General features: G+C 42.3%; 1 protein-coding gene across 1 annotated transcript in view; it reads left to right on the plus strand.

Moving 5' to 3' along the window:
* NMNAT3 (nicotinamide nucleotide adenylyltransferase 3) overlaps window positions 1-24021 on the plus strand; it is a 98741-nt gene that overhangs the window by 17298 nt on the left and 57422 nt on the right. Inside the window, exon 3 of the mRNA XM_039914132.1 lies at window positions 15195-15345. Coding sequence (XP_039770066.1) covers window positions 15195-15345 — 151 coding nt within the window. The remainder of the gene's footprint in view (window positions 1-15194; window positions 15346-24021) is intronic.

Below are 24021 nucleotides of genomic sequence, written 5' to 3' on the forward strand. Positions count from 1 at the left end.
ACCTCCTCCAAGAGGCCTTCCCAGACTGAGCTCCTCTTCTCCCTCTACTCCCTCTGCCACCCCCCCTTTACCTCTCCGCAGCTAAACCCTCTTTTTCCCCTTTTCCCTCTGCTCCTCCACCTCTCCCTTCCCATCCCCACAGCACTGTACTCGTCCACTCAACTGTATATATTTCCATTACCCTATTTATTTTGTTAATGAATTGTACATTGCCTTGATTCTATTCAGTTGCCATTGTTTTTACGAGATGTTCTTCCCCTTGACTCTATTTATTGCCATTGTTCTTGTCTGTCTGTCTCCCCCGATTAGACTGTAAGCCCGTCAAACGGCAGGGACTGTATCTGTTGCCGTTTTGTTCATCCCAAGCGCTTAGTACAGTGCTCTGCACATAGTAAGCACTCAATAAATACTATTGAATGAATGAATGAACCCTCCACATCCATGCTTTCATGGTATAGTGTATAGAGCAGCATGGCATAGTGGATAGAGCATGGGGCTGGGAGTCAAAAGGTCATGGGTTTTCATCCCGGTTCTGCCACTTGCCTGATGTGTGACCTTGGGCAATTATTGCTTCACTTCTTGGGACATTAGTTACCTCATCTCTAAAACGGGGATTGAGACTGTGAGCCCCAAGCGGGACAGGGATTATTTCCAACCCAATTCGCTTGTATCCACCCTAACGCTTAGTAAAGTGCCTGGCACATAGTAAGTGCTAAGCAAATATGATTATTATTATTATCCTTCCCAGCCATCTCCCAAGAGGAAATCACCCACCTCCTTTTGAAGTCCAAACCCATTCCTTTGCAACTTATCAATTCATAAATCAATCTTTGGTATTTATTAAATGCTTATTGTGTGTAGAGCACAATATTAAGCCCTTGGGAAAATACAATAGAATAGGTAGACACAATCCCTGCCCAGTAGGAGTTTACAAACTAGAGGGAGAGAGTGCTTACTGTGTGCAAAGCACTGTACTGTTTGCTTGGGATTGTACAGTAAAACCAAGTTGCTAGACATTTCCTGCCCACAAGAATCTTACAGTCCAGAAGAAGGCTTACAGCTGATCAAGCAATCAATCAATCAGTTGTATTTACTGAGTTCTTTCTGTGTTCGGAGCACTGGACTAAATGCTTGGGAGAGTACAATGTTGCAGAGTTGGTAAATACAAGACTACAGGGAGTTCTCCACAAAGAACGAGGATGAGGGAGTAGGTATTGAAGCTTGAAAATGGTAATAATAATAATAATAACTGTGGTATTTGTTATGCACTTATTATGTGCCAAGCACTGTACTAAGTGCTTGAGAAGCAGCGTGGTTCAGTGGAAAGAGCATGGGCTTTGGAGTCAGGACTCATGAGTTCGAATCCCAGCTCTGCCACTTGTTGGCTGTGTGACTGTGGGCAAGTCACTTAACTTCTCTGTGCCTCAATTCCCTCATCTGTAAAATGGGGATTAAGACTGTGAGCCCCACGTGGGACAACCTGATTCCCCTATGTCTACCCCAGCGCTTAGAAAAGTGCTCGGCACATAGTAAGCGCTTAACAAATACCAACATTATTATTATTATTAAGTGCTGAGGTAATAAAAGATAATCAGGTTGGACCCGATCCCTATCCCACATGGGGCTCAGGGTCTTAATGCCCATTTTACAGATGAGAGAACTGAGAAACAGAGAAGTGAAGTGACTTGCCCAGGGTCACAGAGCAGACAAGTGGAAGAGATGGAATTAGAACTCAGGCCCTTCTGATTCCCAGGCTCATGCTCTTTCCACTAATACCACGCTGCTTCTCTGTACAGAAATGGCAAGTCCCATACAAACAAAAAAAAAAAGGATCTCACAAATAAAATATGGAATTTGTTACCACCAAAAGGTTTGGCAGGTCAAAAACATTAGCAGATTTAAGAGGGATTTGGATATAGTCCTGAATGAACTGTCCATAAGAGCTACTAGAGGGAAAAGTTAGGGATGTTAAATAGCACATCCCTAGTCCTTTGGTCAGAGATCAAGGAGGGCAAGTTGCCACTCTCATAAACAGTCCTGGGCTGGCTGTACCATTGCTCTGACCTAATAATGACATTGCTTTGATGTAGTTCTGCACTTTCAATGTGGAATATATAGGTTTTGGACAATCTCAAAAGGGCCATGGGAAAAATAATATGTGTTGAGTTGGAAAGAAATGCAAACAGGGAAGCAGCATGTCCTAATGAAAAGAGCAAGGACCTGGAAGTCAGAGGACATGGGTTCTAATCCCACCTCCTCCACTTGTCTGCTGTGTGACCTTGGGCAAATCATTTAACTTCCCTTTGCCTCAGTCATCTCATCTATGAAGTGTGGATAAAGACTGAGCCTCATGTGAGACATGGACTGTAACCAATATAATTAACCTGTATCTACCTCAGGCACATTGCCTGGCACAGAGTAAGCATTAACAAATACCATAAAAAGTCCATTAAATAATTTTTTGTTTGTTACTTTGAGCTTGTGTAACTTCTTGTCTCAAGAATAGATTTATAGCAATGCAAGCTATTCAGTACAAAAATAATGAGTAATCTAATTTAAGGTACTAATATAATAGGCCATATGAAATTACTATGTCATTTTGTTTTGTTTAACTAAGACCTGGATGGTGACTGAGCTCAGAAATGCTGGACCATTGCTTCCATAAACAGGTTGTTCAGGAGGGGGCGGCTATATCTGTGGTTAAGTATTCTTCCTTAGATAACTCATTTGAAAAAAAAATCAAAGCATTTTTTCAGTGGATTCATGAGGACTTTACAAGCGGGTGAAAACAGAAAAGAGAAAACAGAAAACAAAAGAGTTTTAGGGCAGCTTCATGCACTGCTATTTCCCACACCAGTTTACAAAGTGTTCATCTCTCTTTGGAAGTAGTCCCTACCTAGATACTTAATGTCTCTTTATTGTCTTTGCTGAAGAATTGAAATTCCCTTGTGCTGAATGATTGAAATCATAAGGGCTAAGGAGTAACTGAGGTTTTTCCCCCATTTTACTCATTCAGATAGCCATCTAACCCACAAGTTAAAGATGAGAGATTGAGCTAGCCCTGCAGGGCTTGTGGTGTAGATCAGACCACTTTTTTTTTTCCAGAAACAATGGAAGAAAACAGACCTCCTTTAGTTGTTATTTGGAGACAGAGGTGAGGTATAGTTAATGCAGTCTGTCAACAAAAGATCAATTAGTCAATCCTCTCTTCCTCACTGGGCACATATAAATACCATTTTTTGACTTGCAGCTGGAGCAGCGAATGCATTTGATGCCCTACTCAATGTTTTGTTTTGTTTTTTTTCAATGTATCTAACTCTCTGCATATATTAGAGAAGCAGCTAGAGAAGCAGCGTGGCTCAGTGGAAAGAGCACGGGCTTTGGAGCCAGAGGTCATGGGTTTGAATCCCGGCTCGGCCACTTGTCAGCTGTGTGACTGTGGGCAAGTCACTTCACTTCTTGGTGCCTCAGTTACCTCATCTGTAAAATGGGGATGAAGACTGTGAGCCCCACGTGGGACAACCTGATTCCCCTGTGTCTACCCCAGCGCTTAGAACGGTGCTCGGCACATAGTAAGCGCTTAACAAATACCAACATTATTATTATTATTATATTAGGATCATGTTACTTGGAACAGAGATTGGGTCTGAACCGTGTATTATATCTACCCCAGCACTTCATGCAGCACTTAGTAAATGCTCAATAATACCATTTTCAACTAGTCCTTCCACAGAGTTCAAAACCAGCTGAAGAACTGTTATTTTTCACCCAGTGTATCCTTCTCCATCCTGGGGGATTTGCCAACTGGCTGAGGCAACTGCTGACATTAACTTTGAGAGGGAGAAGAGAGAGAGAGACAAAGGTTTTTGTGTGGGTGAGAATACAAGTGGGCTGGTGAGAGTGAGTCAGGAAGAGAGTGGGAGGCAGAGTGAAGGAGTGTGAAAGTGAGAACCCCGTTTGCTTTGCAAAATGCATTTTACTCTCGGAAGCATCAACTTTTGGGATGGCTGTTTTAAGTGTCAAACTGGTTTCAGAACACGATAAATTCAGTAGTGAGGACAAAAACAACCCTAATTTGTTCTTTTTTAAGTTGGTGTCCCATAATTCAAATATAGTAACTCGATTTTGGTGCTCACTTATTCAGAAGAAGAATCATTTAGGAACGTAACCCACATGTTAAATGATAGTCTTATCATTTTTGTCGAGCAGCAGGAAACAGCTAAAACTGTCCTGCCACACGGTGAATGCCCCTTCTAAAGAAAATGCTTCAGTGTAATTTAATGAGTTCTGTTTATAGAAGACAATAGCGCATTTAGGATTTTAGTGAGCTCTAGGAAGACAAGTTTGCTATTTTAAGTTGTAAGTTTCACCTTTCAATTCCTTTATGTTTATAGGAACCGTAATTAAACTGATTATCCTGTATCTACTCCAGTGCTTAGTACTGGGGATGGCACTTCATTTATTCATTCATTCAAATGTATTTATTAAGCTCTTACTGCGTGAAAAGCACGATACTAAACGCTTGGGAAAGTACAATATAACAATAAACAGTGACATTCCCTACCCCCAAGAAGCTCACAGTCTGGGGGGGTGGGGGATGCAAACATCAGTAAAAATAAATAAGATTACATTTATATACATAAGTGCTGTGGGGCTGCGGCGGGTTGGGGGGGGGAGAGCAAAGGGAGGGAGCCAGGGCAATGCAAAAGGGAGTGGAAGATGAGGAAAAGTGGGGCTTAATCTGGGAAGGCCTCTTGGAAGAGATGTGCCTTCAATAAGGCTTTGAAGCCAGGGAAGGTAATTGTCTGTCGGATTTGAGGAGGGAGGGCATTTCAGGCCAGAGGCAGGACGTGGGCTAGAGGCTGGCAGAGAGACAGGCGAGATTGAGGCACAGTGAGAAGGTTAGCACTAGAGGAGCGAAGTGTGCAGCCTGGGTTGTAGAAGAAGAGAAGCAAGATGAGGTAGGAGGGGGAAAGGTGATGGATTGAAGCCAGTGGTGAGGAGTTTTTGTTTGATATGGAGATGGGTGTGTATATATATAGAGAGAGAGAGAGAGAGCACATAGTAAACACTTAAATACCAAAATGATCATTATTAGCATCCTCAAGAGGCAGTTCTTAATGGAAAAAAATGTTTGTTTTTTTATGGGATTTGTTAAGCAATGATCATGTGTTAAACACATTTCTAAGTGTTGGCATAGATACAAGTTCTACTTAGGGGAATTAGCTCAAATGGTAGAGTGCTCGCTTAGCATGTGAGAGGTAGCGGGATCGATGCCCGCATTCTCCACTTCTACTTAGAGAAGCAGTGTGGTTCAGTGGAAAGAGCACGGGCTTGGGAGTCAGAGGTCATGAGTTCGAATCCAAGCTCTGCCACTTGTCAGCTGTGTGACTCTGGGCAAGTCACTGAACTTCTCTGTGCCTCAGTTACCTCATCTGTAAAATGGGGATTAACTGTGAGCCTCACGTAGGACAACCTGATTACCCTGTATTTACCCCAGTGCTTAGAACAGTGCTCGACACATAGTAAGCGCTTAACAAATACCAACATTATTATTATTATTACAAGTAAATTAGGTTGGACACAGACCTTGTTCTGCATGGGACTCACAGTCTAAGTAGGAGGGAGAAGCACCTTCAAAGAATTATAAAGAGACCTTCCCCTGATTAAGCCCGCTTTTCCCAAGCTCATTCTCCCTTCTGCATCATCTGTGTGGTTGGAGCTGTGACCTTTGGACAGTACTAGTCACCCCATCCCCAACTTCACAGCACGTATGAACATATCTTTAAATTGTATATTATAAATTACTTATTTGTTCATATTAATGTCTGTCTTCAATCTAGACTGCAAGCTCATTATGGACAGGGAGTGTGTCTGCTATTTCTATTATGTTGTACTCTCCCAAGCGCTTACTACAGTGCTTTGCACATAGTAAGCACTCAATAAATACCATTGATTGATGGATTGTTTGCTTGAGAACAGGAGAATTGAGGCACAGAAAAGTTAAGTGACTTGCCCAAGACCTCCCAGTAAGCACTGGGAAGAGCCGGGTTTAGAACTCAGGTCCTCTGCCTCCCAGGCCCACGTTCTTTCCACTAGACCATGCTGCTATGAAAGGTATAAAATCTAGAGTTAATATGCCCCCTTTCAAACAATAATCTTTGGACCATGGTAGAGAATACCACTATCTTCCCTGTTTCGCAAGCCTGTAACCTTAATATTATCCTCTTTTCATCTCTCTCCTTCAACCCTCATATTCAGTGTGTCACCAAATCAGGTCAATTCTACCTTCACAACATGGCAAAAATCTGTCCTTTCCTCTCCATCCAAATTACTACTAAGCCCAAGTACTTGGAAGAAGTAGCGTGGCTTGGGAAAAGTAGCATGGACTAGTGAATACACATGGACCTGGGAGTCACAGAACCTGGGTTCTAATTCTGTCTTCACCGGGTGTCTGCTGTGTGTCCTTGGATAAGTCATTTAACTTCTCTGTGCCTCATCTGCAAAATGGGCATTCAGTAGCTGTTTTCCATCCTAACTTGTACAATGAGCCCCATGTGAGATCTGATTATCTTATAGCTACCCCAGGACTTAGTACAATGCTTGATACATAATAAGCAATAAGCAAATATCATTATTATCACACCTTAATTACTACATCTGCCTCCTCTATGACCTCCCTGTCTCCTCTCTATCCCCACTTCAGGCCATATTTCATACTACTGCCTAGATCATTTTTCTAAAAAGAAATGCAGTCCCTGTCTCCCAACTCCTCATGGCCTTTGAGTGGTTGCCCATTCACCTCTCATTAAACAGAAACTCCTTACAATTGGCTTTAAATCTCTCAATCACCTTGCCCCCTTCTACCTCACCTGATTTCCTGCAACATCCCGGCTTGCCTACTCCACTCATTCAATAGTATGTTTGGAGTACTTACTGTGTGCAGAGCACTGTTCTGTTTGGCACTGTACTAAATGCTTGACTAGGGCCAGCTTCCTCAATGTGCCTTGAAGGTGTTTGTTTGGAGGGTTTTTTTGATGCAAAGAGACAGAAGAAGTCAGTGAGAATTTTGAGGAGAAAACAGATGTGGTCTCAGCAACTGTTCTGAAAGATGGTCCATGCAGAGGCAGGTAACTGGCTTTGTGGAAAGAGCCCAGACTTGGTAGTCAGAGGTCATGGTTTCTAATCCCGGCTCTGCCACTTACAAGCTGTGGGACACTGGGCAAGTCACTTAACTTCTCTGTGCCTCAGTTACCTCCTCTGTAAAATAGGGATTATGACTGTAAACCCCACATGGGGCGACCTGATTACCTCATTGTAAACCCGTCAATGGGCAGGGACTGTCTCTATCTGTTGCTGATTTGTACATTCAATAATAATAATAATAATGTTGGTATTTGTTAAGCGCTTACTATGTGCAGAGCACTGTTCTAAGCGCTGGGGTAGACACAGGGGAATCAGGTCGTCCCACGTAGGGCTCACAGTCTTAATCCCCATTTTACAGATGAGGGAACTGAGGCACAGAGAAGTTAAGTGACTTGCCCACAGTCACACAGCTGACAAGTGGCAGAGCTGGGATTCGAACTCATGAGCCCTGACTCCAAAGCCCGTGCTCTTTCCACTGCTCCACGCTGCTTCTCAAGCGCTTAGTACAGTGGTCTGCACATAGTAAGTGCTCAATAAATACTACTGAATGAATATCTACTCCAGTGCTTAGAATAGTACTTGGTACATGGTAAGTGCTTAACAAATACCATCATTATTATTAGGGATTGGAGTGGGGAGAGGCCGAGTCTGAGAGACAGAGGAAGCAAATTCATTAGTTTAGTTGTGACAAGATCAGCTGGTGGCAGTGGGGTTGGAGTTTGGGTGGAGATGAAGGGACAGATCCAGGAGAGAAGGAGGAAAAGCAGACAAGATCTGGCAGTTTACTGAATGTGAGAGTTGAATGATAGTGAACAGTCAAAGATGACACCTAGCATGTGGCTTTGTGGGGCTGGAGGATGGTGTTGTTGGCAACTGAGATGGGAAAGTTAGGGGGAAGAGTGGGATTAGGGGGAAAGATGAGGAGTTGTTTTTAAAACGTTGAGCTTGAGGTGCTGGCAGTTCACCCAAGTGGAGATATTTTGGAAGCTAAAGAAGTTGCAGAATTGCAAATCAGAGAGATTTGGGAGTCACAGGTGAAGCCATGTTAGCAGATGAGCTGCCAAGATCTTATTACAGTGCTGCACACACAGTAAGTGCTCAGTTAATTCCCTTAATTGGTTGATTGATTGAATTTCAGTGGATCTAGACCAGAACTTTAGGAAATTCCACAGTAAGAGGATGGGACACAGGGGAGCCAGTGAATAAAAGTGAAAAGCAGTGGTCAGAAAGTTGGAACAACCAGGGTAGTACTGTGTTAGCAAAAGCAAGCCATGATAATATTTTGAGGAGAGAACATATGGTTTGTCTTTCATGCACTGTGAGAAAACATGTTGAAATAATTTGATGGGCAGGTTAATCAATCAATCATACTTATTGAGCACTTACTGTGTACAGATCAGTATACTAAGCACTTGGGAGAGAACAATGCAACACTAAACAGACACATTCCCTGCCCACAACCTGCTTACAACCCAAAGGAGGAGACAGACAGTAATATAAATAATTAAATTACAGATATGTACATAAGTGCTGCCTCTCAGGGTAACACATGGAGAGTTTCCAATACTCCACCAGTCTAGGCTATAGGAGGGACAGTCAAGCAGAGGCCTACCCATTCCATTTCAAGCTTGGGTAGTGGCTAGCAAATGGAAGGCAATCTGTCACAAGTCAAAACTCTCCTGTGCTGAGCAGCAGCAGCATGAGAGAGAATCGAGGGTGGAGACTCAAGTTGACTGTGCAGAAGGAGACAATGGTAAACCACTTCCATATTTTCACCAAGCAAATGCTGTAGATTTGCTACCAGAACCACTGCAGATGGAGGTGGGGTGTTCTGGGAGAGGTGTGTCCATGTTGTTGCTATTTGTCGGTAGATGACTCAACAGGATAGGACAAGATAAGAAAAGACATAAGTGCTTGTGGGGCTGGGAAGTGAGAAGAATAAAGTGAGCAAGTCAGAGAGATGCAAAAGGGAGAGGGAGAAGAGAAAAGGAGGGCATAGTCAGAAAGGCCTCTTGGAGGAGATGTGCTTTCAATAAGGCTGTGAACGGGGGAGAGTCTATGGGATATGAAGAGGGAGGGTGTCCCAGGCCACAGGTAGGACATCAGTGAGAAGTTGGTGGCCAGATAGATTAAATTGAGGTACAGTGTGTAGGTTGGCATAATGAGCTTGTCTTCTACACTACTAGTCTGTAGAACGGTTAAGGGCGTGGGTGTCTCTCTTGGTTGCTGCATTGTACTTTCTAAGCACTTACTATAGTGCTCTGCACATAGTAAGTGCTCAATAAATATGATTGAATGAATTAGAGGAGTGAAAAATGCATGCTGGGTTGTAGTAGGAGAGTAGTGAAGTGAGGTAGGAGGGGCAAGATAATAAAGTGCTTTATAGAGGATGGCAAAGAGTTTCTGTTTTATTTGGAAGTGGAAGGACAACCACTGGAGGTTCTTGAGGAGTAGGGAAACATGGACTGAATGTTTTTCTGGGAAAAAAAAATGATCTGGGAAGCAGAGTGAAGTATGGACTGGAGTGGCATCCTACCTTGCAGGGAAATTTCCTAGAAACAAATATAGTTCCTAGCATATGACTACAACTGAAGACAAAATGGAGTACATAAAATCAGTTTGGACACAAATTTCCTAGGCTACAGCCAAGAGTTCGATACTGTTTTTCTTCCTCATGAGCAAATCAAAACAACTCCATGAGGTTGTAAATATATGTATGCCTCCAGGAAGAATGGTTGAATCATTTTTAAAGTTCTTGAACATAGGGTGCATTCCTCTGACACTCTAATCATTATTAAGATGACAGATTCCAGGGGCAGAGTTGAAAATGACAGGCACAGTTTAGAAGCAAATGACCAGCTGAGCAAAGAGCTACGATGTGCACCCCTCTTTCAATAATTTACAGGGGTTTGAGCCACCCCCAACCCAAGGAGCAGGGACTCCACTGCCTGGAGTATCTTTGAATACAAAGAACAAGTTGTGTATGTATAAATAGATCTGAAAGCTAAGGTAACAGATTGAGTTTTCTAACTATGTGAGAAAACAGATACTGGTGCACTCATTTTCAGGGACTGTATGTGACCATAGCAACAGCAAAAAAACCCCACCAAACAGCAAAGTTTAAAAGAAAAAAAGATTTTTTTTTAATCAATGAGAAGAGTATTACCTTAGAAAGTTTCAGTTCTTGCACTAGTGAAATTGATTTCCTTTGATATTGACTAGTCTTGTTTTCAATTCCCCAAATCTAAGCTTGGTATTTAAGATGAGGAGGCTGGTCAAGAAGCCTCTTTCATTAAAGATTTTCCATTCAGCCTAAAGACATCTACTTTATTTCCATAATAACTTCTTGTTTTCATTTCTTGGGTTTCCTTGGTACAGACTGAGTAGTTTACTAGAGATAAAGGAAAAGAGAGTACTTTACCCTGAGGATATCTGTCTCTTGAGTGACAGGATTTAACCTTATACCTTCTGTCTTGGATTGATATTTTTTTGAGGGCCAATCAAAAGTCAGAAACCAGCTCATGGATGACCTGGACGTAAAAATCAGTATTCAGTTGGATGGAGAATAACTAGAATATGGAATTTTATAACTCCACAATTGGTGTCCCCTATTTTCTTTGAACTCAGTCCTGGAAAAGCTCTTTTACCTACTGTGTCCGATTCTCCCACTCAGTGCCTGCATAAAGCTTTTCTCTTGGCATTCCCTGAACCCTGAACAACCTTAAGTGCTATAAATCTCAAATCTAGCCAATTCTCTATTTTTCAGAAGTAACTATCCAGTCCTTGTTTATTCTTCCTCTTGCATCACTCCCTTGTTTTTCCATGTCTCTTTTTTAAATCCATTTACTAGAGGAAGGGAAGAGGTTAGAGATCTATTGTATTGTCTCTAGACTGTAAGCTTTTTTAAAAATTTTGATGGTGTTAGTTAAATGCTTACTATGTGGTAGATACAAGCTAATCAGGCTGGACTAGGTCCATGTCCCACGTGGGGTTCACAATCTTAATCCCCATTTTACAGGTGAGGAAACCGAGGCACAAAGAAATAAATAGACTTGCTCAAGGTCACACAGCAGATTCATGGCAGAGCAAGATTAGAACTCAGGTCCTTCTAATTCAAAGGTCCGTGCTCTATCCATTAGACCCAAACGATTGTTTCATCAACTTCTTCATCTGGCTAATGGCACTTTTCTGTGCTCTGTTATTGAAACCAATGGCATTTCTGGTCAATCAATGGTATTTATTGAGTGCATGTTATGTGCAGAGCATTGTACTAAGCTCTTGTGTTTTGCAAGCCGTGTTAGAATCACTGGGGACTCTAAAGGCATATCCCGGAACCTCAGTGTGCGCAAGGAATATAGCTACCAACTCTTGTTTTTTTTCTTTTAATGACATTTATTGTTTACTTTGTACTGGACATCGTATTAAGTACTGTGATAAGTACAAGTCATGTCCCACATGGAGTTCACAGTCTGAACAACCATTTTACAGATGAGATAACAGAGGACACAGAGAAGTGAAGTGATTTGCCCAAGGCTTCAAGCAGACAAGTGGCAGAGTGGGCATTAGAATTCAGACCCTTCTGACTCTCAGACCATACTCCATCCACTAAGCCATGCTGTTTCTCTTTTGTATTCTTCTCTCCCAAGTGCTAGCACAGTGCTCATCACCCAGTGAACGTTCAATACCATTGATAGATATATAGTTCCACTATATTATTTTCTTTACTGGTGTTGGGATAAGAGGGTCTATTTGACATCCCTAAATATGGTTATTTTGGCACAACTTGCACCAATCCTACTGCTTCATTTAAAATCAATTCTGAGGTATTTTGCATGTTGGATAATCCAGCCACACTGGGCCTAAAATGAAGTGTGGGTGGAAGAGATTTTCACCAGCTACTTGAGTCATTCAGGATAGGTAGGTGGGGACAGAAAGGAAAGAGAGATCCTTATCAAACGTTATTCACTATCCTTCCACCGAACACTCAGTTCTTCTTGACATTGCCATTCAAATCTTACTCGTTTTTGCAATTTCAGGTAGCTTTCAAAAAGTGGACAGAAACTCCAGCTTTCCTGATATATTACTGTGTGTTTTAATCAAACTAAATATTAGTTTTGCAAAAATGAAATAGAATTGGGGAATGATTTGTTAACATCTCTGAAAATGGTACCTTGTTCTGATAGAGGAATGCCAGTGCCTTTTTATGAATAGCTTAGCACACTTTACAGATGTTTCATTAGACTGCATAGCCTTCCTGCCATGAAGATATCTGCTATCCTTTGAACACTTTACTCTCTCTTGCTCAACTGTAAGGGAGTGCCAAGCAAAGGAAAGGAATATACACAGAACACACAGCTCATAGCCTTCATTAGAATAGCAGCATGGCCTAGTGGATAGAGCACGGGCCTGGGAGTCTGTAGGACCTGGTTTCTAATCCCGGCTTCGCCACTGGTCTGCTGTGTGACCTTGGGTAAGTCACATAACTTCTCTGTGCCTCAGTTCCCTCAACTGTACAATGGAGTTTCAATATTCTTCCCCCTCTTGCTTAGATTGTGTGGGACAGGGACTGTGTCTGCTCTGATCATCTTGTATCATCCCCAGCGATTCGAACAGTGCTTGGTACATAGTAAGTACTTAACGAATACTACAGGTGTTATTACGATACTGATGGAGATACCATGATAGAGAGATCTAAAGTGATTTTATGATACTGATGGAGATACCACAATACAGATATCTAAAGTGATTTTCATAAATCCATATGGTAAATCAGTGCCAAATTATGGACAAATCAACTGCACTGAAGCATGGCAATTCCTGGGTTATATCTCTGAGTGTGGCATGGGGGACTGTTCTGCCGCCAGCTACAGCTTCAATCACCACTGTGCATGCCTCCAGGCCTTTATCGGCATAACAGTGTGGCTTAGTGGATACAGCCCAGGCCTGGGAGTCAGAAGGACCTGGGTTCTAATTTCGATTCCACCACACGTCTGCTGGGTGACACTGGGCAAGTCATTTCACTTCTCTGTACTTCAGTGACCTCATCTGTAAAATGGGGATTAAGAATGTGAACTCCATGTGGGACAGGAACTGTGTCCAACTAGATTAACTTGTATCTACCCCAGTGCTTAGAACAGTGCTTGGCACATAGTAAGCACTTGACAAGTGGTGTAATTATTATTATTATTATTATGCCAGCTTCTGTACTGCAGCTGTTGCCATTTCGAAAGCAGCATGACCTAATGCAAAGAGCATGGACTTGAAAGTTTGAAGATCTGGGTTCTAATTCTGTCCCGGCCTTTTTTTTATATTTGTTAAGTGTGAAGCAACGAGGCTTAGTGGAAAGAGTACGGGCTTGGGAGTCAGAAGTCATGGGTTCTAATCCAGGCTCTGCCACTTGTCTACTGTGTGACGTTGGGCAAGTCACTTAACTTCTCTGTGCCTCAGTGACCTCATCTGTAAAATGGGGATGAAGACTGTGAGCCCTATGTGGGACAGCCTGATTACCTTGTATCTACCCTAGTGCTTAGAACAGTGCTTGGCACATAGTAAGCACTTAACAAATAGCAACATTATTATTACATACCAGGCACTGTACTAAGCCCTGGGGTAGATACAAGCTTATCACATTGGATACACTCCCTGTGCCACATTGGGAATCACAGTCTTAATCCCCATTTTACAGATGAGGGAACTGAAGCACAGAGAAGTTAAGTGCCTTTCCCAAGGTCACACAGTAGACAAGTGGAAATGCCAGGATTAGAATCCAAGTCCCTCTGACTCTGACACAATCTCAATTCACTAATGATAAAAAAAAATAATTACGGTACTTGTTAAGCACTTACTATTTGTCAAACATTGTTTTAAGCGCTGGGGTACATACCAGTTAATCAGGTTGGACACAGTCCCTATCCCACATGGGGCTCACATCTTAATCCCCATTTTCCAGATGAGGTCACCACATTTTCATTCTCAACAGAGAATGAAACTCAGATGAGGTTTCCCCAACTGCAACATGTGGATTCCACCCCTGTTCTGCTGACCATGAGCCAGATATGGGACTTGATGAAGTTGTGTGCAGATACACTACTCCAGTCCTTGACACATAGTAAGCCCTAAACAAATACCATAAAAATATCTACCTCAGGGCTTAGTACAGTGCCTGGCACAAAATAGGCATTTAACAAACACCATTAAAATAAAAGAAGTGGTGAGCTTGAATATAACTGGGAAAGATGCAGGGAAATGGTGATTGAGAACAACACACAAAGTAGATAAACTTTCATTATATTTATTTTTAGGCAATGCTCTCTGAGCTTCTGAATTTTTTTATTGTCATTTGTTAAGCATTTACTGTGGCACAGCAGCATGGAAGAGAGTTGGGGGCAGAGACTCAGGTTTACTGTGTGGAAGGAGGCAATGGTAAACTGCTTCTGTATTTTTACCAAGAAAACTGTGTGGATACACTGCCAGAAAGATTGCAGATGGAAGTGGGGCGTTCTGGGAGAGCTGTGTCCATGGCGTCGCTATGGGTTGGACGTGACTCGACAGCATAATAATAATAATAATAATGTTGGTATTTGTTAAGCGCTTACTATGTGCAGAGCACTGTTCTAAGCGCTGGGATAGACACAGGGTAATCGGGTTGTCCCACTTGAGGCTCACAGTTAATCCCCATTTTACAGATGAAACAAGAACAACGTGTGCCAGGCCTTGTACTAAGCACTAGGGTAGATACAAGGTAATCATGTTGGACACAGTCCTTGTCCCACCCACGTGGGGCTCTATTTTAAAGCCCCAGTTTACAGATGAAGGAACTGAGGCACAGAGAAGTTAGTGACTTGCCAAAGGTCACACAGCAGATAAGTGACAGAGCCGGGACTGGAATCCAAATCCTTCCGACTCCCTGGCCCTTGGTCTATCTTCTAGGCCATACTGCCTTTTCTAAGACTATTCTGAAAGAAATGATTTGCTATTTCGTTGTGTGGGGATGGTTTGGCAAACATTTCTGAGATGTTGTTTACTGAAATGGTTATTTTGACTATAAGGCAAATTGTGCTGCTGTGCAAGATTTCGACACACCTGAGAAGATCAGAGGGACGATCCCGGTTATTCTCCTTGCCTGTGGCTCCTTTAACCCTATCACAAATTCGCATCTGCACATGTTTGAGGTGGCTAGAGATCATCTTCATCAAACAGGTCAGTAACATGGATTTGACTGATTGAAGTCAGCAGTGCTGCAAAGATTGATAGAAGGAGCTTTAGGGCTTGCATGTGCTTGCTGATCATTTTAGTTAAAAACAATACTAGAATGTGATCAAACTTTACAGCACATCCAATTTAAACTGGATGCACTGCCTGGTTTTCAATCGATGATATTTATGGAGCACCCATTCTTTACAGAGTAATGCACTCAGCACTTGGGAGGGTACAAGTGGACATAATGACTGCCTTAAGGCATTAACAATCTAGTGGAGAAGACAGAAATTTTTAAAAAACCACAGGTAGGGGGATAAGCAGCTGAGTTTAAATCAATTAGTGGTATTTATTAAGTGCTTATTGTGTGCAGAACTCAGTCCTAAGCACCTGGGAGAGTATACATAGTCATGTTCCCTGGCCCCGGGGTAAGGTTGTAGTCTAAAGTTTCACTTTAATGATAGCTACATTATTAAAGGTGCATCTCCTCCAAGAAGCCTTCCCTGACTAAACCCTCTTTTCCTTTTATTCTACTCCCTGCTATATAGCTCTGATATTTATTAATAATAATGATAATGGTATTGTTAAGCATTTACTATGTGCCAAACACTGTTCTGAGCACTGGGGTAGATACAAGGTCATCAGGTTGTCCCATGTGGGGCTCACAGTCTTCATCCCCATTTAACAGATGAGGTAACTGAGACACAGAGAAGTTAAGTGGCTTGCCCAAGGTCACAGCAGACAAGTGGCGGAGCTGGGATTAGAACCCACGTCCTCTGACTCTCAAGCCTGGGCTTTTTCCACTAAACCATTTGCACTGATGATGCGGTAGGAGGGGAAATAGGGTGGGGAGATAGGAGATTAGTCAGAGAAGGCTTCCTGGAGGAGATTTAGTAATAATAATTATGGTACTTGTTAAGTACTTACTATGCACCAAGCACTGTTCTAAGTACTGGGGTAGATACAAGTTAAGCAGGTTGGACTGAGTCCCTGTCCTACATGGGGCTCACCGTCTTAATCCCCATTTTATAGATGAGGTAACTGAGGCACGGGGAAGTTACGACATGTTCAAGATCACACGGCAGATACGTGGCGGAGCTGGGATTAGAACCCAGGTCCTTCTGACTTGCAGGTCATTCATTCATTCAATAGTATTTATTGAGCGCTTACTATGTGCAGAGCACTGTACTAAGCGCTTGAGGTCCATGGACTAGCCATTAAACCACACTGTGATTTTAATAATATTAACTGTGGTGTTAATGAAGGGCTTACTATGTGCCAGGGACTGTACTTAGGGGTGGATAGAAGCAGATCAGGTTGAATATAGTCCCTGTCCCACATGGGGCTCACAGTCTGAATCCGCATTTTACAGATGAGGTAACTGAGACCCAAAGAAATGAAGTGATTTGGCAAAGATCACACAGAAAACAAGTAGCAAAACTGGAATTAGAACTGATGACCTTCTGACTCATAGGTTCATGATCTGCTGTGATTTTAGTAGGACACTGAAGGTGGGGAAACTATTGTTGACATTTATGGTATTTGCTAAGTGCTTACTATGTGTCAGACACAGTCTCTATCCCACATGGGGCTCACATGCTGTTTTCCCCTTCTAGACTGTAAACTCAATGTAGGCTGGGAATGTGCCTGTTAAAGTGTGATTTTTTTACTCTCTCAAGCACTTGGTAAAGTGTTCTGCATACAGTAAGCATTCAGTGAATACCACTGATTGATCGATCAGTCTTAGTACGGTGCTCTGCACATACTAAGCGCTCAATAAATACTATTGAATGAATGAATGTAAGGGGTGGGAATTCCTGACAGAAAGGAGCATGTGAGCAAAGGGTTGATGGTGAGAGAGATGAGTGTGAAGCAGAGACAGTAGGTTGATATTAGAGGAGTCAAATGTGTGGTCTGGGTTGTAATGGCAGAGGAGCTAGAATACAGTTTGGGGGAGAGAGCTGATTGAATGCCTCAAAGCTCATGCTTCAAGGAAAGCCTCTGAAAGATGCCCTTGATATTCTTCTGTATTTTTTCACAGGGAGTAGAGACTCTCTTTCACCACTGTCTTCCCACAGCCCCCCATCCCTGAACTGGCAGAACCAAGAGGTGTGACTCAGAAGGTGCTAAGGAGAATAGAAGTCACATACACTTCTTGGTTTTGGCTTTGGCTTCCTCATCCTTGGAGATCAGAGTGATGGAATGTCCCATTTGTAATGTGCCTAGTTACTATGAGTTGTCCTCCCCCTGTCTTTCCCATCACTATAGAAAGCATCACCATCTTTCCTGCCTCACTAGCCTGTAACCTAGGTGTTATCCTTGACTCCGCTCTCTCATTCATCCCACATATTCAATCCATCACTACATCCTGTCAGTCCCACCTTCACAGCATCGCTAAAATGCTCCCTCTCCTCTCCATCCAAACTGCTACCACGTTAATACCATCACTTATCCTCTCCCGTCTTGATTACTGTATCGGCCTCCTTGTCGGTCTCCTGTCTCTCCCCACTCCAGTCCATGCTTCACTCTGCTGCCCAGATCATTTTTCTACGAAAAACGTTCAGGCCATGTTTCCCCTCTCCTCAAGCAGCTCCAGTGGTTCCCCATCCACCTCCATATCAAACAAAAACTCCTCACCATTGACTTTACAGCACTCAGTCACCTTGCCCCCTCCTACCTCACCTCATTACTCCCCTACTCCAACCCACACACTTCGCTGCTCTAATGCTAACCTTCTCACATTGCCTCTATCTCGCCTGTCTCACAACTGACCCCTCACCCACGTCCTACCTCTGGCCTGGAACACCCTCCCTCCTAAAATCCAACAGACAATTACTCTCCCCTCCTTCAAAGCCTTAATGAAGGCACATCTCCTCCAAGAAGCCTTCCCTGACTAAGTCCTTCTCTCTTCTCATCCCACTCCTTTCTGCATCTCCCTGATTTCTTCCCTTTATTCATCCCCACTACCAATCCCACAGTATGTATGTCCATATCTGTAATTTACTTGTTTATATTAATGTCTGTCTCTCCCTCTAGGCTGCAAGCTTGTTGTTGGCAGGGAATGCATCTGTTTATTGTATCTTCTACTCTCCCAAGCAGATAATACAGTGCTCTGCACATAGTAAGCAGTCAATAAATGTGATTGAACGATTGAATGAATGGGTATATTTACATGGATCTATATTTTGAAGACTTGTGCATTATAGGTATACTTTATGTCTTGTAATCCTTCAACCAGTTTGGATATAAGAACACTACAATTAACAGATAATTTGTCTTCAATTTTGATTAAGGGGTGAAAAAAGGAAAGAATAATAATAATGATGTTGGTATTTGTTAAGCGCTTAATATGTGCAGAGCACTGTTATAAGCGCTGGGGTAGATACAGGGTAATCAGGTTGTCCCACGCGAGGCTCACAATTAATCGTCTTTTTACAGATGAGGTAACTGAGGCACAGAGAAGTTAAGTGACTTGCCCACAGTCAGTGAATCAATGGCAGTCTGCATGCTTACTGTGTGCAGAGTACCATACTAACTGTTTGGAAGGTACAGTAAGACAGAATCAGATCTGTTCTCTGCCCACAACAAGCTTACAGTCTAGAGATAGAACCCCCAAACCACTTAACATGTAAAAATACTGTCTGAATAATTTTCACAAAGATTTACATTTCACTCATTCATTCAATTGATTTATTGAGCACTTACTGAAGCACTGTATTAAGAGCTTGGGAGACTACAATAAAACAACAGATACATTCCATGCCTACGACAAACTCACCATCTAGTTAGGTGAGGGGAAACAGACTTCATTTTATAAATCAGAATTCATTTAATCAGCAGAAAGGAAATGCCTAATTTGAAATGGGAAGTTAATATACCATGCAATATATGTGTATGTGTAATGTATATTTATATGCAATGTATATGAGTTGCACATAAAATGTATCATCAGCCATTGGATGGTCTTTGAGAAAGACTATTGGAGCAACATATGCTCCCCCACAAATATTTACCAATAAGCCATGTTAATATTGACCAAATAGCAGATCAGACGAACTGTTCAGTGTAAATTTTCAATTAATCAATCAACAGTATATATTATGTGCTTACTATGTGCAGAATATTGTACTAAGCGCTTGTACTAAGCACTTGGGATAGTACAACAGAGTTCATAGGCAAGATCCCTGCCCTCAAGGAGTTTACAATTTAAGGTGGAACTTCGACTGATTTGTGAATGATCAATCATTTTGTACTCTTTGTAGTGGCCACCATATAATGCACTAAATTTATTGAAGTGGTGTGGAGACTAATTAGCTGAAACAAAAGTGGGATTTGTAAAATTTTAAAAAAACACCCTCAGGTTAAAATAAAAAGTGGAAAGATTTAAAAGGTGATATAAGAGTTATAATATGTAATCCTTCAACCAATTTGGTTGTAAGAACACTAGTCAGTCAGTAGTATTTATTGAGCACTTACTGTGGGCAGAGCACTGTACTAAGTGCTTAGAGCGTACAGTGTAACAATATTACAGATACATTCCCTGCCCACAAGGAGCTTATATGTTTAACACATAATTTGACTTTGATCACTTTTGTGATTAAGGGGTGAAGAAAGGAAAGTATCAATCAGTCAATCAATCAATCAGTGGTATTTACTGGTGCTTACTTTGTGCAGTGTTCTGAACCAATTGTGCAGGTTTTGGTTACTTCTGTTAGAGAAGCAGCTTGGCTTAGTGTATGAGGATGGATTTGGGAGTCAGAGGTCGTGGGTTCTAATTCTGACTCCGCTTGTCAGTTGTGTGACTTTGAGCAAGTCACTTCGCTTCTCTGTGCCTCAGTTACCTCATCTGTAAAATGGGGATTAAGAATGTGAGCCCCACGTGGGACAACCTGATAACCTTGTATCTATTCCAGTGCTTAGAACAGTGCTCGGCACATAGTAAGTGCTTTAAAAATGCCATCATTATTATACAGCGCTTAGAACAGTGCTTGGCACATAGTGCTTAAAAAATTCCATCATCATTATTATTAAAATCAGCCTGGGAATCCAGAACCCACACTTCCTTCCAGAGAAGGTCAGCCTCTACATCTAAGTGCTCCTGGGCCATAACCTAAGTTGTTCTGTGGGTAATGGGGCTCTTCTTCCACTCCTTTTCCGCAGCAGCATCAACAACATCCATTGCTGGGGCACTGTGGCTCTAAATAGCATTAATTTTTTAATGGTATTTGAAAGCACGTACTATATGCCAGGCCCTATACTAAGCACTGGGATAGATAAAAGCCAATTAGGGTGGGCACGGTCCAAGTCATTCATTCAATCATATTTATTTAGCACTTACTGTGTGCAAAGCACTGTACCTAGTCCCATATGGGGTTCCCAGTCTGAATCTCCATTTTACAGATGAGGGAACTGAAGCCCAGAGTTGCAAAGTGACTTGCCCAAGGTAATACAGCAGCAAGTGGCAGAGCCGGGATTAGAACCCAGGTCCTTCTGATTTTCAGATCTGTGTTCTTTCCACTAAGCCATGCCGCTCCTCATTTGCCAGCCACTTCCCAAAGGGGTTGTGGCAGAATCACTATACTTTAGCAGTGACTCTCCTAACATCCCCTGGAGACATCCTGAGCCAGTGGAGCTCTGCAGCCATGCTCTGGAGACTGTGGCTGTCCACTGGGCTCTGGGATGGAACCATTTAGTTGTCTTGTCACAGTGGAAAATTAAGCACATCCAATCCTGAGCCTCTACCGTCTCCCTAAACCTCCATCTCGTTCCAAATTCATTTCCTTCATTACCTATGCAAATAAAATATAACTCTATGCCACAGTGATATTCCTCCCATAACATGGTAGCCGCATCAACCAATCAATCAGTCATCTTTACTGAGTGCTTGCTGTGTGTAGAGCACTGTACTAAGTGTTTGGGAGAGTACAATACAACAGAGTTGTTAGGCACATTCCCTGCCCACAACAAGCTTACAGTCTAGAAGGGGAGACAGTCGTGAATGTAATAAATAAATTATGGATATATAAATTTGTGGGTAGAATTCCGGGAAACTCTTGAGTTTATCATTAAATGGTTTTCTTTGTGATCCAGTGTTTCCAAAGTAAAGAAAGGAAAAGAAGAGAATTGATTTCCCTCTATACTGTGACCTCCTAACAGCTACCAACCCTGTTATATTGTACTCTCCCAAATGCTTAGTACAGTGCTCTGCAGAAAGTAAGTGCTCAGTAGATATTACTGACTGATGGCTTGAGAGTAATCGAAATAGTATGTTGATAATCAAGCCTCGGCTCCCTGGTAGTAAAGTGGTTAGCATTCGGCGCTTTCATCACCGAGGCCTGTGTTCAATTCCCAGTCAGGAAGGTCTCTTTTCACAGTTATCCTTTGGTGTTAGAGAAAAAACAGGGCCTAGTGGATAAAGCATGGGCCTGGGAGTCAGAAGGTCATGGATTCTAATCTCAACTCCCCAAGTTATCTGCTGGGTGACCTTGGGCAAGTCACTTCACTTCTCTGGGCCTTAGTTCCCTCATCTATAAAAATGGGGATTAAGACTGTGAGCCCTATGTGGGACAGGGACTGTGCCCGTGATTATCTTGTATCTAATCCAGAGCTTAGAACAGCCTCTGGCACATAGTAAGCACTTAACAAATACCATAATTATTAATCATTATTATTATTATTCTGGTCAAGAATGATTGAGGAATCCTGCATCTGAACTTTGAAGTAGTATATGGCTCTTGTCATGCAGGGTGAAATTTAAGACCTTTGTATAAAATAAAAAAGCCTCTTGTGACTTGTTTCAAGAAGTTGTTTCTCTGGAACTTTCACCGGCAAGTCTCTTGTTCATTAGCATGATACTGGGAACCAATTATCAACAGCTTAAAGCTCAGTATCCAAGAAACAATAGTAGCAATGTTGTAATTAGTTCCCTGTGCAATGGTAATGAACCCCTGCCAACACTGTAGTAGAGCCGACCATTGATGTTCCTTGCTACAAGTCTCATCGCCATGTAACGCATTCAGAGCCTCATTATGGCCCTGGGTTCCCCTGTTCTTCCATTGCATTCAATCCAAATCATGCTCTAATATGTCATGTCTTGGCAGGAATGCCTCCATATAGAAATATCCAAACACACCCTTTTCTAACTGACAACTTAAGTAAAGATGAATGACCTTAATCAGTTTTGTTTTTTGTCCAGGAAGGCTAGTTTCCTCAGATTTATTAGAGGCAGTGCTCCACATTAAGCGGGAATTGGTAATGAGCCCAATTTCGCTCCATAAAATGGAGGAGAAAGTGTTATCTCAAATCTGCATAAGGATGCCATTATAGGGGTTTAAGTGAAAGAGAAGAAAGAATACATTCCTTCTACACACCGTTCGCACATATATGGACCCTGCATGGAGCAGACTAATGACAGCATAAAGCTTCATTTTGAGAACTGATAAGGAACAAGACTGTAGACCTGTTTTCCTTGTGATTCTCCTGTCCTCAGCCTGGTCCCGAGTAATCCACTTCTCCTGTATTTCCTTAGTATGTTCTTAGGCATGCATTTGGCAAAAGAAGAATAAATAGTAGTGCAAGTAGCTGCCTCCTAGGAAGAGATTTTCTGCATGAAGTCAGGCAGTTGGTCAATCGTATTTATTGAGCGTTTTCTGTGTGCAGAACACTTTGCTAAGCACTTGGGAGTACATTATGGCAATGAACAGAGACATTCCTTGACCACAGTGAACTCAAAGTGTAGAGGGGTACGCCAGTTCCTGCTTCTAAAAGAAGGAGGGGAGGAAATTTGCTTTTGTTTTTGCTTCTGTTGAGTGTGCACTGCTGCAGTCTCAAGAGGAGAGAATTATTATTTTGTTTTATGAATTTTTAATTATAATATGTCAAACCCTGTTCTAAGCGCTGGGGTAGGTACAGGTTAATTAGTTCGGATGTGGTCCCTGTCCCAGAAGGGGCTCAACAGTCTTAAATCCTTGAATTAGGAGGGAAAACAGGTATTTAATCCCATTTTATAGTGGAGAAAATCAGTCAATCAATCAGTGGTATTATTGAGTGCTCACTATATGCAGAGTACTCTATTTCGTGGTTGGGAGAGTACAACTGAGGCACAGAGAAGTTAAGTGACTTGCCCTAGATCCCACAGCAACCATTGGCAGAGCTGGGATTAGAACCCAGATCCTCGGACTCCCAGGCCCATGCTCTTTCCACTAGACCATGCTGCTTCTTTAGCTGAGTTTTTTGTTTCGTTTTGCTTTGTTCAGATTTTTATGGTATTCATGAGTGCTTACTATGTGCCAGAAACTGTTCTAAGTGCTGGGGTAAATACAAGGTAATTAGGATGGACACAGTCCATGTCCTACATTGGGCTCACAGTTTTAATTCCCATTTTACAGATGATGTAACTGAGGTCCAGAAAACTTAAGTGACTTACCCAAGGTCACATAGTGGACACATAGAGAGTCCAGGATTGAAACATAGGTCCTTCTAATTCCCAGGAATGAGTTCTAGAGAAGCAGCATGGCTCAGTGGAAAGAGCATGGGCTGGGCAGTCAGAGGTCATGGGTTCTAATCCCAGCAGAGCCACTTGTCAGCTCTGTGACTTTGGGCAAGTCACTTCACTTTTCTGTGTCTCAGTTCCCTCAACCGTAAAATGGGGATTAAGACTGTGAGGCCCATGTGGGACAA

Source organism: Ornithorhynchus anatinus, chromosome 1 (assembly GCF_004115215.2).
Source record: "Ornithorhynchus anatinus isolate Pmale09 chromosome 1, mOrnAna1.pri.v4, whole genome shotgun sequence".
Lineage (NCBI taxonomy): Eukaryota > Metazoa > Chordata > Mammalia > Monotremata > Ornithorhynchidae > Ornithorhynchus > Ornithorhynchus anatinus.